General features: G+C 49.1%; 1 protein-coding gene across 1 annotated transcript in view; it reads right to left on the reverse strand.

Moving 5' to 3' along the window:
* SLC26A4 (solute carrier family 26 member 4) overlaps positions 1 to 15,634 on the reverse strand; it is a 50,080-nt gene that overhangs the window by 16,749 nt on the left and 17,697 nt on the right. The window contains exons 12-13 of the mRNA XM_060244540.1: positions 10,787 to 10,893; positions 2,679 to 2,748 (exon numbers count right to left, since the gene is read on the reverse strand). Of these exons, the coding sequence (XP_060100523.1) occupies positions 2,679 to 2,748; positions 10,787 to 10,893 (177 nt within the window). The remainder of the gene's footprint in view (positions 1 to 2,678; positions 2,749 to 10,786; positions 10,894 to 15,634) is intronic.

Genomic DNA, 15,634 nt, shown 5'->3' on the forward strand with positions numbered 1-15,634 from the left:
TAGAACATCAGGGAGATGACTAGTTGCTTCCACAAAGCCTCCTCCCAAAGCCCACAGCTATATAGCCCTCTGCTGGCTGTTGCCCATTTGGGCTAATTGCTGGCTCTGGGAGGCAGCCAGGATCCTGTTACAACTCAAGCATCCTTGCTCTTAGGAGGGCCAGAATCCTCTCAAAACTCAGGACTCAGGGAGCGTCTTGCTTGTGAGCGTGCCGCCCTCCTCCGATCCCTGAGGTCCTGACGGAGGCAGTCACGCACACGAGCCACCCGAGAGGGTGAGGCAGGGGGGCTGGGATCTTCTTCAGCAGGAGGCAGGGGTACTGGTGCAGGTGGCAGGGGTACAGTTTCTTCGGCAGACTCGTCTTCCTCTGCAGGGTCCCCAGCACCCATGACAACATGGTTGGAGCGTCTGGAATGGGAGACATGGTTGGAGCGTCTGGAATACTATATCGGGTACCATGAGGTAGAAGGACCCAAGAAGAGGGCACTGCTGCTCAGCTCCTGTGGAATTGCCACCCTGGACCTAGCCCGGGGCCTCCGGGTGCCCACCATGCTCAAGAATGTGTCCTTTGAGCAGATCACCCTGCACTCACTGCCCGCTTTGTGCTGCAACCCACGATCCTGGCCCACCACTTCAACTTTTTCGAGCGCAACCAGCAGCCCAACGAGTCCAGAGGAGACTACGTCACAGCCCTGCATAAGCTAGCATTCCAATGCGACTTTCCCTGGCTGGATGAGGCTCTGCAGGACCATTTTGGTCTGAGGGATGAAAAGCTGCGGTGGAAGCTCATGGGAAAAGATGATACCAATCTAAAGGCGGTGATCAAGGAGGCGACAGCTTTCGTGAAAGGGGCCACTTCAACTTTTTCAAGCGCAACCAGTGGCCCGATGAGCCCACAGAAGACTACTTCACAGCCCTGTGTAAGCTAGCATTCCGGTGCAACTTTCCCCGGCTGGATGAGGCTCTGCAGGACCATTTCGTCTTCGGCATGAGGGACAAAAAGCTGTGGTGGATACTCACGGGCAAAGATGATACTGACCTAAAGAAGATGATCAAGGAGGCGACACCTTCTGAGAAGTCCCTGAGGGAGCGACTCACAGGCACCGCACACCAGGCCACCACAACATCCAAAACTTAATGGACTCTCTTTTAAAAGGAATCCCTGGGGTCCAGCCATTTTTCAACAATGTGCTGATTGTTGCCGCTACCGAAGAAGAGTTCGCTTTCTGCCTCTGCACAGTGCTCCACCGATTCGATCCGGCTGGCCTGAATGTTAAGGAGGAAAAGTGCCTCCTGGGGGTCCCAAAAATTGGCTTTCTGGGCTACACAGTGGACACTAGCGGAATCCACCCAGCACAGGACAAAATCCGCATCATCTGTGACGCTCTGGCCCCCACCAAACTAGGCAGAGCTCCAGGCATTCCTCAGCCTCTTGAACTTCTATCATGCCTTCCTTCCCCACAAGGCAGCTGTGGCCAAGCCTCTCCATCAGCTTTTGGACAAGCAGGTTCGCTGGGTTTGGGGCCACTGACAAGCTGCTGCCTTCCAGGCAGTAAAGGACCTCCTAACCTCCAATAGTCTGCTGGCGCATTTCAATGAGTGGCTGCCCGTTGTTTTGGCCTGCAATGCCTCAGGAACAATGGGCAGTAGGATCCAAATCCCTGCTGCCCTGCTCCAATCACGGGGCTCCTGCTGGTTTGAATGATCCAATGGCGTCCTAGTGCAGGAACCTTAAAGTGTATATAGTTGGCCCCGTTAGCCCAGTTCCTCAGTCTTGAGTTCAGCCACTGCTAAGCTGTACTTAACAAAAGAGCTTTGCTTTGATCGCTGTTGCCTCGTTTTGTCCATGCGATGAACCCATTATATTATACCTGGAGAAAATGGCTACTTCGGAAGGTAGACTCCATGTCACCATACCCCACTAACATCCCTCCTTCTCCAAATCCCACACTCCTCAGGCTCCACCCACAAAATCTCCAGGTATTTTTCAAGCCAGAATTTGAAACCATGCTTAAAGTGGAAAGCAAGTTCCACCACCCCATAATAAAATTAGCCCATCTGCAGAAAGTCTTCTTACCCCCATTTTAATAATTTGCTATAATTACTGCACAATTAAAGCCTTTATAATGTGAGTATTAAGATGGAAATTGCCACCACCTCTTTACAAGTCTGTAAACTTGTAACTCTGTAAACTTGAACTAACAAAGTTCACCTAACTGATCCCAGATTGGCAATTTGGTCACTGAAGGCTTGCCAACCTCCAGGTGGCAACGAAAGAGTTCCCAGAATTATGACTGAGCTCCAGATTACAAAGGCGATTTCCCTACACACCCCTGCTGATCTCCCTCCTTTCCCTCAAACTCTGCCCTTCCAAGGCTTCACCCCCAAATCCCCAGGAATTTCCCAACCCTGTCAGCATTCTTTTAGTGATGTAGTAAACATATGTAGAAATTAACTATAGCTAACCATATAGATTTTGCTGTAAGAAACTACGGATCACAGCATGAACTGTGTGGCCTGATATGCTTCAGCCTGTGCCCTCGCCAGGATTTGCGATTTGTCCCACTCTTCTCTTTGTAAGAAACTGAGGAGCATGTTGCGTTGTAAACTTTCAAGAGCCCCTTAAAAGCAACACTACAAAACTTTTTGTTACATTATAACTTGTTGGAAGATCTTACATTTTTGTATCTGGTGACCTTTCTATATATATCTGTGCCAGGAACGTTGCCAAGGCTACCCCAGGAAGGACTAGGGAAAAAAAAAATGAAAGTACATAGCCAAATGTTAAATAACTGCAAAATAAAGAAATTGCAAGCAAATGTTAGTGAAGTTTCTTTTACAGTGCAATACTAAGGGGGGTGGGGTGTAGGGGGGAACCAGCACAGGGAACTAACTGACCCAACTGCCGGTGTAAGTGTGGTTTATGCTGCTGCAACCCACCCCACAGGACCCAAACAGTTCAGGAGACCAACTAGAGGTGCACCCAAAAAACACCCTCCCCCACAATGGATGCATCCCCCTCACAGCACCTGATCATGGCCTCCCCTATGCTACAACGCTTCCTGCAAGTCACCCCACAACTCCTGAGGTAAGGGGCACAGCTGTCTTGACTGCTTTCTGAGGTGCAGACTTAGAGTGAGTCCACTTGCACCTTGGTGGTCAGCAAAACACAGAGAGGCACGTCGCACCACTAGGGGAGCACCTGGGTGGAAACATAACCACAGGGAGAGCAAAGTCCACACTTTGTGGTTGACCTCTCCCAGCTTTTGCCCCCAACAGGCACCTATCTCCTCTCCCATGATCTGAAAGGGCAGCTCCACATGAACAAGTAAGCAAGATACCCTTTTCCCAACTGCCTCCCCCTCCTTAGCCAACAACCGTGGCAGGAGCCACACAGGTCATGGTGTCTCCCACTCCCCATCCTGGCAGTCAGGAGACTGCAGTGGCCCCCAAACACTCATAATCCCCATGCGCCAAGCAAGTGGGTGCATGGGGGCTTAGCCAAGGCAGCTGCTGTAGGGTTGCCAAGTCTAACTCAGAGAATATCTGGGGACGGAGCCAGGAGACTTTCCCTAAAATAAATACATAAAAACACGGCAGTGCAGTTCCCCTGAATACAGTCTTCATTTCCTCACCCAAGCAGCTGCAAATAATCTCTCTCTCTCGCTCTCCCTTTTTCTCTCGCACAGACAGAAGCAAAAATAAAACAGTCTGCAATCCCACACTTGTGTGGTCTCACTGGGGCAATTTGCTCACGGGTTGCTGAACTTCCAATAAAACAGGGAAGCCAAAGATTCAAGTTTACCCTTTACTATACAAATGATCTCTGAAAAGCTTGTACAACAAACAGAAGGTCTGGGCTGCTCCTGGGAGCAGCCACGTTGTTCTGCCTGCTCACCCCGCCCCCATCCAGCCTTAAAGACACAGACACACCATCTAAAAAGGAAGCCTTTGCAAGCTTTCTCATAGAGTTCTGAAGGGGAAAGGCACATGGCAGCTGTGGGGGTGAAGCTGGCCAGCTGACTGGGGATGGGAAGGAGCCTGGGAAAGTAGGAGAACCCCCGCTGGGACCTGGGGCTTGACAAGCCTAAGCTGCTGGGCCAGGAGGCTGAAAGGAACACCCCAGCACTCCCTTGCCTGTCACACAAGTTGGCATCTCTCCCCCTCATAACAGGGCACTGAGCAATGACACATGATGGCTGATACGGTTCCCTGAAGGAAATGAAGGCCCTCACACAGCTGAAGAAGCGCACTCCCCAGTTGCTGCTGGAGCAGACATGAGGGATAAAGAGGAGAGGAAGGTCTGGATGCAGGGGCTTGGGGGGAGAGCCATCCTGCCACGTCAAAGCTCTTGAGGGGGTGCTTGCTGCACCGCACTACAGCCCCTCCTGGAGGAAATGTTGGCGCTGCTTCTCGATGTGCTTCCCTTCCGGGCCCATAGCTAACCGGGGCCCTTGACAGTTTTGGGGGGGGGGGGTCCTCACCCTATCCCATTGCCCCCTCCTGCCTGATTTAAATTGCATGTAAGGGGCTTGCTGGACCAGCCACCGCCTCCCTCCCATGCCATTTAAAGGGTCTGCCAATCAGCTGATCAGCAGGTTCTTTCAGTTATGCAGGAGGAAGAAGGATGGCCCCCAGCATCTTCAGCTTTCTGCACTCACCCCCATGGGCCCCTCTCCAGTGGCCACCTGTAGCCCCCTCCCTCCATGGCCATTAGCTATGGGGGCTGTTCCCTTCTAATGCAGATAAAGATCCAACAGATAGAGCCATTACCCCAACCACTGAGCTGCTAGCCATCTGTGTGCCCTGTCCACAGAATGAGGCACCCTGCAGAAGCCCACATGGACATTCAGCCTCCTAGTATTTTGAACCTCTGGCACATTGGGAAGGTGCTCCTGAAGGAAACAGAGAACTTGGTGCTGTGTCCTGAAGCACTGCCCCCTCACCCTAATGGCTCATTTGTGTCTGGGTCCCTTCAATAAAGGTTAGTAAGAGTGCTTCCACATAGAGTGTCTGCATTTTATGCAGCCATTGGTGGGAAAGAGATGTGGAGGGTAGTAGGTGAGCCAGAGAGGCATCATCCTAATGGTAATACTGCCAGAGGAGCTGACAAAGATGACAGAATGGGGAGGGACGGTGGCTCAGGGATAGAGCATCTGCTTGGGAAGCAGAAGGTCCCAGGTTCAATCCCTGGCATCTCCAAATAAGGGTCCAGGCAAATAGGTGTGAAAAACCTCAGCTTGAGACCCTGGAGAGCCACTGCCAGTCTGAGAAGACAATACTGACTTTGATGGACCAAGGGTCTGATTCAGCATAAGGCAGCTTCATATGTTCATATCTTCAATGGAAAGGCCAAGGGCTGGCTCCTTCCACCCAGTCAAAAGAACACAGCAGCAATGCACACATTGCAGGGAGCTGCCAAGTTCCAGTTGGAAATTGGGGGGAGGAGGTGCACTGGCACCACACAAATCCTCCCAGAGGTTGCCAGAGGTGGTGCCCCCTGGAAGGCACCTGGATAGTGTCCTGGATCTTCTTTTGGTCTGTGGGGCTGGGAAGGCCTGGCAGGGGCCGCTTCACCAAAAGCAGTGTGAGGGTCACTGGCTGCCACTGCACAGTGGCTTGGCCACTAGCAGTTCCCTATAAGAAGATGACCTGATCCCCTACAGGAACCCACAGGTTCTACCAGGATCTCAGCAACCTGGAAGATTTGGGTAGGCAAAAGATACAGCATTGGAAAAAGTGCAGAAAAGGGCAACTAGAATGATTAAAGGTTTGGAACACTTTCCCTATGAAGAAAGGTTAAAATGCTTGGGGCTCTTTAGCTTGGAGAAACATCGACTGCGGGGTGACATGAGAGAGGTTTACAAGATAATGCATGGGATGCATGGGATGGAGAAGGTAGAGAAAGAAGTACTTTTCTCCCTTTCTCACAATACAAGAACTCGTGGGCATTCGATGAAATTGCTGAGCAGCCGGGTTAAAACGGATAAAAGGAAGTACTTCTTCACCCAAAGGGTGATTAACACATGGAATTCACTGCCATAGGAGGTGGCAGCAGCTACATGCATAGATGGCTTCAAGAGGGGATTGGATAAACATATGGAGCAGAGGTCCATCAGTGGCTATTAGCCACATGGTATAGATGGAACTCTTTGTCTGGGGCAGTGACGCTCTATATTCTTGGTGCTTTGGGGGGGGGGCAACAGTGGAAGGGCTTCTAGTGTCCTGGCCCCACAGTGGACCTCCTGATGGCAGCTGGCTTTTTGGCCACTGTGTGACACTGTGTTGGCCTGATCCGACATGGCTTCATTAATGTTCTTAAATGAGAAGCTGGAACGAGAAAAAGCAGCATTTAATATGCACTATCACATCCGCTGCCAGGACAAAACCAGTCAGTACTGTGGTCATTCTGAGCTAAAGCCTTGGTGCTAGCCCTCCAGTGAGGGAGGCGGTCATTAGAATGTGTGCAAAGAGAGGTCACAAAGACTCGTGTAAAGAGAGGTCACAGAGACTTGCAAATATCCTGGGGCCCAGTGCCCATAGAGCTAGAAGTGCCCATCTTATGTGAGGGGCTTGCACCATGGAGGGATCAGCCATCCCTGCAAATCTGTGGTTCCCTCCATTACCCAGCCCCCTGTTCCTTTAACACTGCGGCTGGTCACTCAGACCATGGACCTCCTGTTCAGCTGTCTGTGCTATAATGGCCATTGTTTCCACAGTGATGTCCCATCTGCCCTGCAGTGCCAAAGGTCCAAAGGGACTGTGGTCTCCAATGGCCGCTGAAGATGGTCCAGCCATCATGTGCCCCAAGTCTGTGGCCTTGTACTTGGGGCTGGGGTGCATTTCTTCCGAGAGGGTGATCTCCCCAACACGCACTATCACAAAGGAATTGTAAGCAGGCTTAGGCTTGCCAGTCCCCAGATCTCAGCAGGGGATCCCCCACTTTTGCAGGCTCCTCCCCACCACCAGCCAGCTGGTTGGTGAAGAAAGCCCTCCCCCAACAGCCACCATGTGCCTTTAAATCTTGGCAGGCTTAGAAGATGCTTGCAACTGTTTGTGTTTTGGAACATGTGTATGCTTTTAAATCTCAGCAGGCGGAAAGCAGGCGCCAGGGTGAGTGGGCAGAGTCATGAGTAAAGCCTGTGAGAAAGGCAGAGAGCAGAGTCCCTCAGTTGTGCATTTTGCTTCAGAAGCTGTTTCTATAGAAAAAAGTATAGGGAAGAGTTAGCTAAAACCTGATTATGGAATAGAGGAAAACTCCACCCCCTAGGCTGCGCTCCTTTTGTGTTCCTGTCTGAAGAAGCTTGTTGAAATACATCAGATTGTTACATATTAGTAAATTACCCCAGTTCCAAACTCTGTTTATTTTGGCTGCTTTGTGAGTGTGTGTCCCTTTTTAAAGCCATGCTTGATAATGCTTCCAAAGTCTGGCAAGGGGACTTGTGGGGGTATGACAAATTTTACTTTCATTTAATGGAAGTGCAGCAGCTAGGGTAGGCAAAAAAAAGAGAATGAGGAAATCAAGACTGTATTCAACGGAACAGTCTTCAGGCTCCACTCCCAAAGTCCCCAGATATTTCCTGAGACAGACCTGGCAACCCTAGGTGGGCTCATAGTGTTCTCCCTTTCGGAAAGCCACCACTGGGATTTGCAGTTTTTTAAAAAAATTATTTATTCCCACTGGGGTTTGTCAATGATGGCTGTGTCCCCCCTTCTAGGTGAGCTGGTCAGTTTCAGGGAGTCTATTCCTACAGAAGTCAGGAAGGCTCCCCAGGGACCAAGAAGCCTTGAGGCAATGTGGATATGCTAATCCTGGATCTTCATGAACAGAAGGCTCTGACCAAGGCCATCCCAGGGGGCCATCTCCCAAATGGATCAGTGCAGTGGCCATTCAGTGGGAGAGGCTCCAGACAAATGCCAATGCCAGCAACAGCAACCATGATTTTAAAAATGGCCTCACTCCAACAGCAGGGCCAGCTTCTAAGCAGCTCCTTCCATATCAGGGCCCAGTGCCCATAGAGCTCGGAGCTCCAGGGCTTGCACCATCGAGGGATCAGCTATCCTCAAGCATGTGCAGTTCTGTTCATGCCCCCCCTTCCTTATCATAAAGGCCAGACCCTCTGGCATGACCCAGTTCACGCAGATGTCCCTTAGCAGTATAAATCTGATTCCTTGCTGGCTGTGGCATGTGCTTGCAGCTTACTAATCATGCGAATTCCTAGCTTTGCTGTCACTATCTCTCCTTCCACTTTTCACGGTGCCCACCCATAGTTAACAGCTGGCAGAAAGATCCCAGAGAGACCTCTCCATAGCCACACACATCTGGGTCCCAGAGGCCCAAGGCCTTGTGCTCTCCTCCATGCCCCCTCACTTCTCCCTCTGGGATCTGTACACAGGCCACAGATTTTCACTATTGCATTTTATGCCTGGTTAAACTGTATGCTGGTCTAAAGACTGTAATAAACGACTACTATTTCACACTACTAGTGCCAGTGACAACCAATGGCAGAATGTGCTCAGAAGCAGCAGCCAGGGGTGTGTCTGTTTCTATCCACAATCCCAATGCAGAGAGGGTGATGCCACACCCATTGCTCACTCCACCAGGAGATGGGCTCCCCAAGCGTTAACACAAGCCTCCGGATGCCTCCGCTGCCAGATGTGAGCCTGCACCTGCTCAAGATGCCCCCTGAGGTCCTGCCTCGTAGCTGTCTCTGGTGCCTTATCTGGGCCCTGGCCCATGGTCCCTTCCACATCCCTCCTCCAAGGGCTGGTGGCAACCATTGATGTATGATGATGTTGTAGAGAACTGCATCAATGGTAAAGAGCCTGGCCACTGCCGGAAGCTGCATGGCTTGGTGGCTCCCTGCGTGGTGGAGGCCAAGGAACGATATTTTGGGAGGGACGGTGGCTCAGTGGTAGAGCATCTGCTTGGTAAGCAGAAGGTCCCAGGTTCAATCCCTGGCATCTCCAACTAAAAAGGGTCCAGGCAAATAGGTGTGAAAAACCTCAGCTTGAGACCCTGGAGAGCTGCTGCCAGTCTGAGAAGACAATACTGACTTTGATGGACCGAGGGTCTGATTCAGTAGAAGGCAGCTTCATATGTTCATATGTTCATTTTCATATGGTGGAGGCAACAGAATCACATTTCCAGTTGACCCAACCTCCACTTGACCATCATGGGTGTATGGTGGTGGACTTGGTCGAGTGGGCTGCATTCTGGGAACAGGGGCAGCAAATGATCCTGCTTCAGCAGGAAGGGTGGGATATAAATCAAATAAACTAAACTAAATATGGCAGCAGAGGGCATCCGTGGTCACCTGGGGGGATGCATCAATAGTCATCAGGTCCTTCCCCTCAGTGGCTGTTGAAGGACCTGTCAGAGGATCTCTCCAAGCCCTCTCAGCAGTCTCTGCACCGCTGGCCCCAGAGGGGGTGGTATGGAGATTATCATGGGGACACCTTTGAAAGAGTGCGTGCCCTGCTGGATGGCATGTCTATCAGTGAGCAGAGGGCACCCACAAGTCCACGTTGCTGTGACGATGGACCATGCTGTCCATCACGGCCCCCAGGGGCCCTGTGCTGTGTGTGTGCGGTGGCACAGCTTGGGGCTCCCACTGCCCTCCCCATTGGCAGATGCATGGGACTTCTGATGGGAGCTGGCCTCTTTAAGGGTGGATGTGCTGCTGACTGCAAGCTAGGCTCCTTTGGCCCACGGCCCCTGCCAATGATAGATGCCTGAAAAAGTGCCCTCAACACACGATTGCTGATTGTCCCTGGCCGCCCTGTCTATCATGCTGCCCACGTCTAGCAACAACGATGCCATGGAACACCATGGCACGAATGCCATGGACGTTACTGCATCAGCGGCCACTTTTTTCCTGGCTACCTGCCACAGTACTTTCCCCTTAGGAAGAAAACTAGTGGTACCACAATTTTGCTGCAGCCAGTCAGCACAGGAATGCTCTGTTAATCACCTAACAGAAATATCCAACTTTGTGCAAAATGGCAATATGTTAACAACATCATTTGGGGAGGGAAGATGGTACGGCATAGCCTGATCTCATTACATTTTGGAAGCTAGCAGAGTCAGTTAATATAAAAAAAAATGAGGTGGGGATAAATCAGCTTACTCAAGCCCCTGACAACCTGGAAGAGGATATTTTGAGAAGTGGGATGGGATTCACAAATTGTTTACCCCCCCCCCCCACACACACATCATGATACCTCATGGGTCATCATCCTGCTTGTATATCTAATGGTACAGTAGCCAGACTCCATTAAGACAATGAAAGTAGAACATATGAACATATGAAGCTGCCTTATACTGAATCAGACCCTCGGTCCATCAAAGTCAGTATTGTCTTCTCAGACTGGCAGCGGCTCTCCAGGGTCTCAAGCTGAGGTTTTTCACACCTATTTGCCTGGGCCCTTTTTGGAGATGCCAGGGATTGAATCTGGGACCTTCTGCTTCCCAAGCAGATGCTCTACCACTGAGCCACCGTCCCTCCCCGTAGAAAAATCCACAGACAAGATAGGGGGCTTCTACCTATTCAAGATACTTCCCAGATGTGTGGGGAAATATGGCTTCATGAATGTACTGAAAGAAAAAAGGGAGATAAACCTCACAAATTTGCCTAATGAGAATTTAATATACCCCAGAAAAAATGGGAGTGTGAGCATTTTCTTGTCGCTCATCCTTCTAAAAACCCTTTAAAAATGTTAGCACAATAATTCTGGAACTGCATGCTTAGGAACACCAGGATCATAATATTTAAAAGATACTTACAACTGAACTCTCAGTACAACTGTCAGCAGTGCAAATACCAGGCCAGCGAGTAGCCCCAAATCAAGTCCGAGAATGATGGATGCTATGCAGGTAAAGACCCAAATCATCTGGAAAGGAAATGGGAACAAAAGGCTAAATACTCTTCATAAACATTGCAGTAGAAGATCTCTAATTTTCATGGACACAATAAATCTATGTCTGGATTGCAGACTCTAACATGATAGAAACCTCTTCCATACCGGAAGAAAAAGACCTTTCATATAGAAAGTTAAAACAAGGGAAACGATTCTTCTTCCTCATTATAATCTAGCCTCCCTGATACGTTAGCTCTCTACAGATAGGGAACTTTTCTATATGGAGGGAAAATCCCATCATGAACCCTCACCTCCAGTCTTTACAGTGCAGATACAGTGAGAACAAAACTAGAAACATGAAGCTACTTATAGAAAAAGCCAGAATGTTTTGACCTTTTAAAATTATCTGTGGCACAAGGCCTTAAGGAACTGCTTCGACCTTTTAGGCCCGTTCACATTCCATTGATTCTCAGAACAGAAAGCCATTATCATTACCAAAGAGTTCAGTGATTTTACATTTTTAATGCAGCCCATTACATTTCATCAGTGTCCTGAGAATCCCAGTCATCTATTAATAATTAAGTTAAATATGTTGCCCTGGATTTTTCCGAGAAAATACTAAAAAACACATACCTAAAGTTCGGCAAGATTTCCATTCAGGCTTCCAAATATGTAGCTAATACACTGGCACTTTCTTGTCATAATGCTCATCTGGACTGCACTGAACCACATGGACGCATGGTTAGGTATTCATGCAGATGAACAGTGTTCCCAGCTGAGAACACTAGCAGATGACACAACAACTAGAACTACCTGAGAGCCGTTATAATTTGTTGTAAACTGCAAAAATATATACATCTTTCAGTTATGCCTTCTGTTACATTTTCTTCCTGCTATCTTTTAATGGAGTTCAAGACAGGATAAGTGGCTTTCCCCTCCTCACCCCCCTCACTGTCGGTTTTCTCTCCTAATATAATTTGTCAGTGAGTTCCTGACTGAGTGGGGATTTCAACCTGGGTCTCTCTATGTCTAGTCCAATACTTTACCTCACAACATTTGCTGCCAATCATAGTAGCGGATTATAGCAGCGCATCGAACAGAAGGCACTTGCATAGCCAGAGTTCAACACCGTGGCACACGCTCAAAATACATAGAACGGGAGTGGAATCTCAATGCCAGCCACAGAATTTCAAGGCTGAGCTTCTGTTTCTCTTTCTGTTTTGAGAGGGACATTTTTTACAGCAGCTATTGCAAATGGTCTCTTCTCTTGTCATTTCTATTTGTTTTTCCAAGTCCAAAGCTCTGCTATTAGACAGGGTAGATGAAGATGAAGAAGATATTGGATTTATATCCCGCCCTCCACTCCAAAGAGTCTCAGAGTGGCTCACAATCTCCTTTACCTCCCCCCCCCCGCAACAGACACCCTGTGAGGTAGATGAAGATATTGGATTTATATCCCGCCCTCCACTCCGAAGAGTCTCAGAGCAGCTCACAATCTCCTTTACCTTCCTCCCCCACAACAGACACCCTGTGAGGTAGATGAAGATATTGGATTTATATCCCGCCCTCCACTCCGAAGAGTCTCAGAGCGGCTCACAATCTCCTTTACCTTCCTCCCCCACAACAGACACCCTGTGAGGTAGATGAAGATATTGGATTTATATCCCACCCTCCACTCTGAAGAGTCTCAGAGTGGTTCACAATCTCCTTTACCTCCCCACCCCCCGCAACAGACACCCTGTGAGGTAGATGAAGATATTGGATTTATATCCCGCCCGCCACTCCAAAGAGTCTCAGAGCGGCTCACAATCTCCTTTACCTTCCTTCCCCACAACAGACACCCTGTGAGGTAGATGAAGATATTGGATTTATATCCCGCCCTCCACTCCGAAGAGTCTCAGAGTGGCTCACAATCTCCTTTACCTTCCTTCCCCACAACAGACACCCTGTGAGGTGGGTGGGGCTGGAGAGGGCTCTCACAGCAGCTGCCCTTTCAAGGACAACTTCTGCCAGAGCTATGGCTGACCCAAGGCCATTCCAGCAGGTGCAAGTGGAGGAATCAAACCCGGTTCTCCCACATAAGAGTCCTCACACTTAACCACTACACCAAACTGGGTACTGTGGCAAACTCCACAAACTGGCCTTTTCAGCTTAAGACATTGCTGAATGGACAGCATAAAGAAAACATGGCCACAAAGTGCCTGCACATGGTTCTCATAAAGCTCCAAGCAGACGGGGCAAGCAAGAAAGCAGGTCTAGTTACTCAGTGGTAGATGCCCCTTCAGGAAACAACCACTAGCTTCAGCCAGCAGTCCTCCAAGATAGTGCTGGCTGAAGCTAGTGCTCATTTCCCCAAGGTTGCCCAGCCCTCAGGTCCCAACAGGGGTCCCCCCCCCTCACTTTTGGGAGCTTTGATCTGCCACCAGCCTGCTGGCTGGTGGGGGGAATCCCACCCCCAAACAGGGACATTGCCGTGCAATGTCCCCTATGCATTGATGTCACTTCTAGGCAATGTCATCATGCCAGGGTCATTGTGTGGTGAAGCTCTGGGTTTTGGGCAAACTCTATGGCTTTGAAGACAAAAACCCATTTTGCCCCAAAACGACAGCATTTTGCACAACATCACTGACACAACAATGTCACTTCCAGGTAACGGCATCACATCAGGGATATAGCGCGTGATATCCCACCCACTCCTGGAATGCACTCCAAATCCCCCCACCATGATGGCAGGGGGACCTGGCAACCTTGCTGATCAACTAAACCTCACGTGCCCAGTCTGCTTTGTGGTGCATGAGAGTTTCCTGCGTTGCGCTGGGGGTTGGACTAGATGACCCTGGAGGTCCCTTTCAACTCTAGGATTCTATGAGCCCCCTGTTGGTGCCATGTCTTCTGTATGCCGTGCATTTAGGAATATCTTAAGCTGAAAAGTGGCATTTGCTGCAGACATTATCCTGTCTAATGGCAGCAGAGCTTTGGAACTGGAAAAGCAAATTGAAATGACAGAGGCCACTCGCAATGGCTGCAGTAAAAAAAAGTATCTCTCAAAAAGTATCTGCATAGTTACGCTGCTTCTTTCTGTTTTCGGTATTAAAGCCTATACAAGAAAGGACAAGAACTAAAGGGTTCTCTTCACTTAGCCTGTGGCCTTGAGTGTGTTGGTGCATAAGAACATAAGAGAAGCCATGTTGAATCAGGCCAATGGCCCATCCATTCCAACACTCTGTGTCACACACAATGTGGCTAATAGCCACTGATGGACCTCTGCTCCATATTTTTATCTAACCCCTCTTGAAGCTGGCTATGCTTGTAGCTGCCACCACCTCCGTGGCAGTGAATTCCACATGTTAATCACCCTTTGGGTGAAGAAGTACTTCCTTTTATCCGTTCTAACCCGACTGCGCAGCAATTTCATTGAATGTCCACGAGTTCTTGTATTGTGAGAAAGGGAGAAAAGGACTTCTTTCTCTACCTTCTCCATCCCATGCATAATCTTGTAAACCTCTATCATGTCACCCCGCAGTTGACCTTTCTCCAAGCTAAAGAGCCCCAAGCGTTTTAACCTTCCTTCATAGGGAAAGTGTTCCAAATTTTTAATCATTCTAGTTGCCCTTTTCTGTACTTTTTCCAAAGCTATAATATCCTTTTTGAGGTGCGGTGACCAGAATTGCACACAGTATTCCAAATGAGACCACACCATCGATTTATACAGGGGCATTATGATACTGGCTGATTTGTTTTCAATTCCCTTCCTAATAATTCCCAGCATGGCGTTGGCCTTTTTTATTGCAATTGCACACTGTCTTGACATTTTCAGTGAGTCATCTACCATGACCCCAAGATCTCTCTCTTGGTCAGTCTCTGCCAGTTCACACCCCATCAACTTGTATTTGTAGCTGGGATTCTTGGCCCCAATGTGCATTACTTTGCACTTGGCCACATTGAACCTCATCTGCCATGCTGACGCCCACTCACCTAGCCTCAACAGATCCCTTTGGAGTTCCTCATAATCCTCTCTGATTCTCACCACCCTGAACAATTTAGTGTCATCTGCAAACTTGGCCACTTCACTGCTTACTCTCAACTCCATATCATTTATGAACAAGTTAAAGATTATGGGACCCAGTACTGAGCCCTGCAGCACTCCACTGCTTACTGTCCTCCACTGTGAAGACTGCCCATTCATACTCACTCTCTGCTTCCTATTAATTAGCCAGTTTCTGATCCACAAGAGGACCTGTCCTATGACTCCAAGATCTCTCTCTTGGTCAGTCTCTGCCAGTTCAAAGCCAATCAGCTTATATTTATACTTAGGATTTTTGGCCCCAATGTGCATTACCTTGCACTTGGCCATGCTGAACCTCATTTGTCATGTTGACGCCCACTCACCCAGCCTCAACAGATCCTTTTGGAGTGCCTTACAATCCTCCCTGGTTCTCATCACCCTGAACAATTTAGTCATCCGTAAACTTAGCCACTTCTCTGCTTACTCCCAACTCCAAATCATTAATGAATAAGTTAAAAGGCACTGGACCCAGTACTGAGCCCTGCGGCACCCCACTGATTACCACCCTCCATTGTGAAAATTGCCCATTTATATTCACTGTCTGTTTCCGATTAATTGGCCAGTTTCCTATTAATTAGACAGAGGACTTTTCCTTTTACCCCATGACTATTGAGCTGACTTCGGAGCCTTTGATGAGAAACTTTATCAAAAGCTTTCTGGAAGTCAAGGTAAACAACATCTATTGGGTCCCCTTTGTCCACATGTTCG

This window comes from Heteronotia binoei, chromosome 8 (assembly GCF_032191835.1).
Source record: "Heteronotia binoei isolate CCM8104 ecotype False Entrance Well chromosome 8, APGP_CSIRO_Hbin_v1, whole genome shotgun sequence".
NCBI classification, from domain to species: Eukaryota; Metazoa; Chordata; class Lepidosauria; order Squamata; family Gekkonidae; genus Heteronotia; species Heteronotia binoei.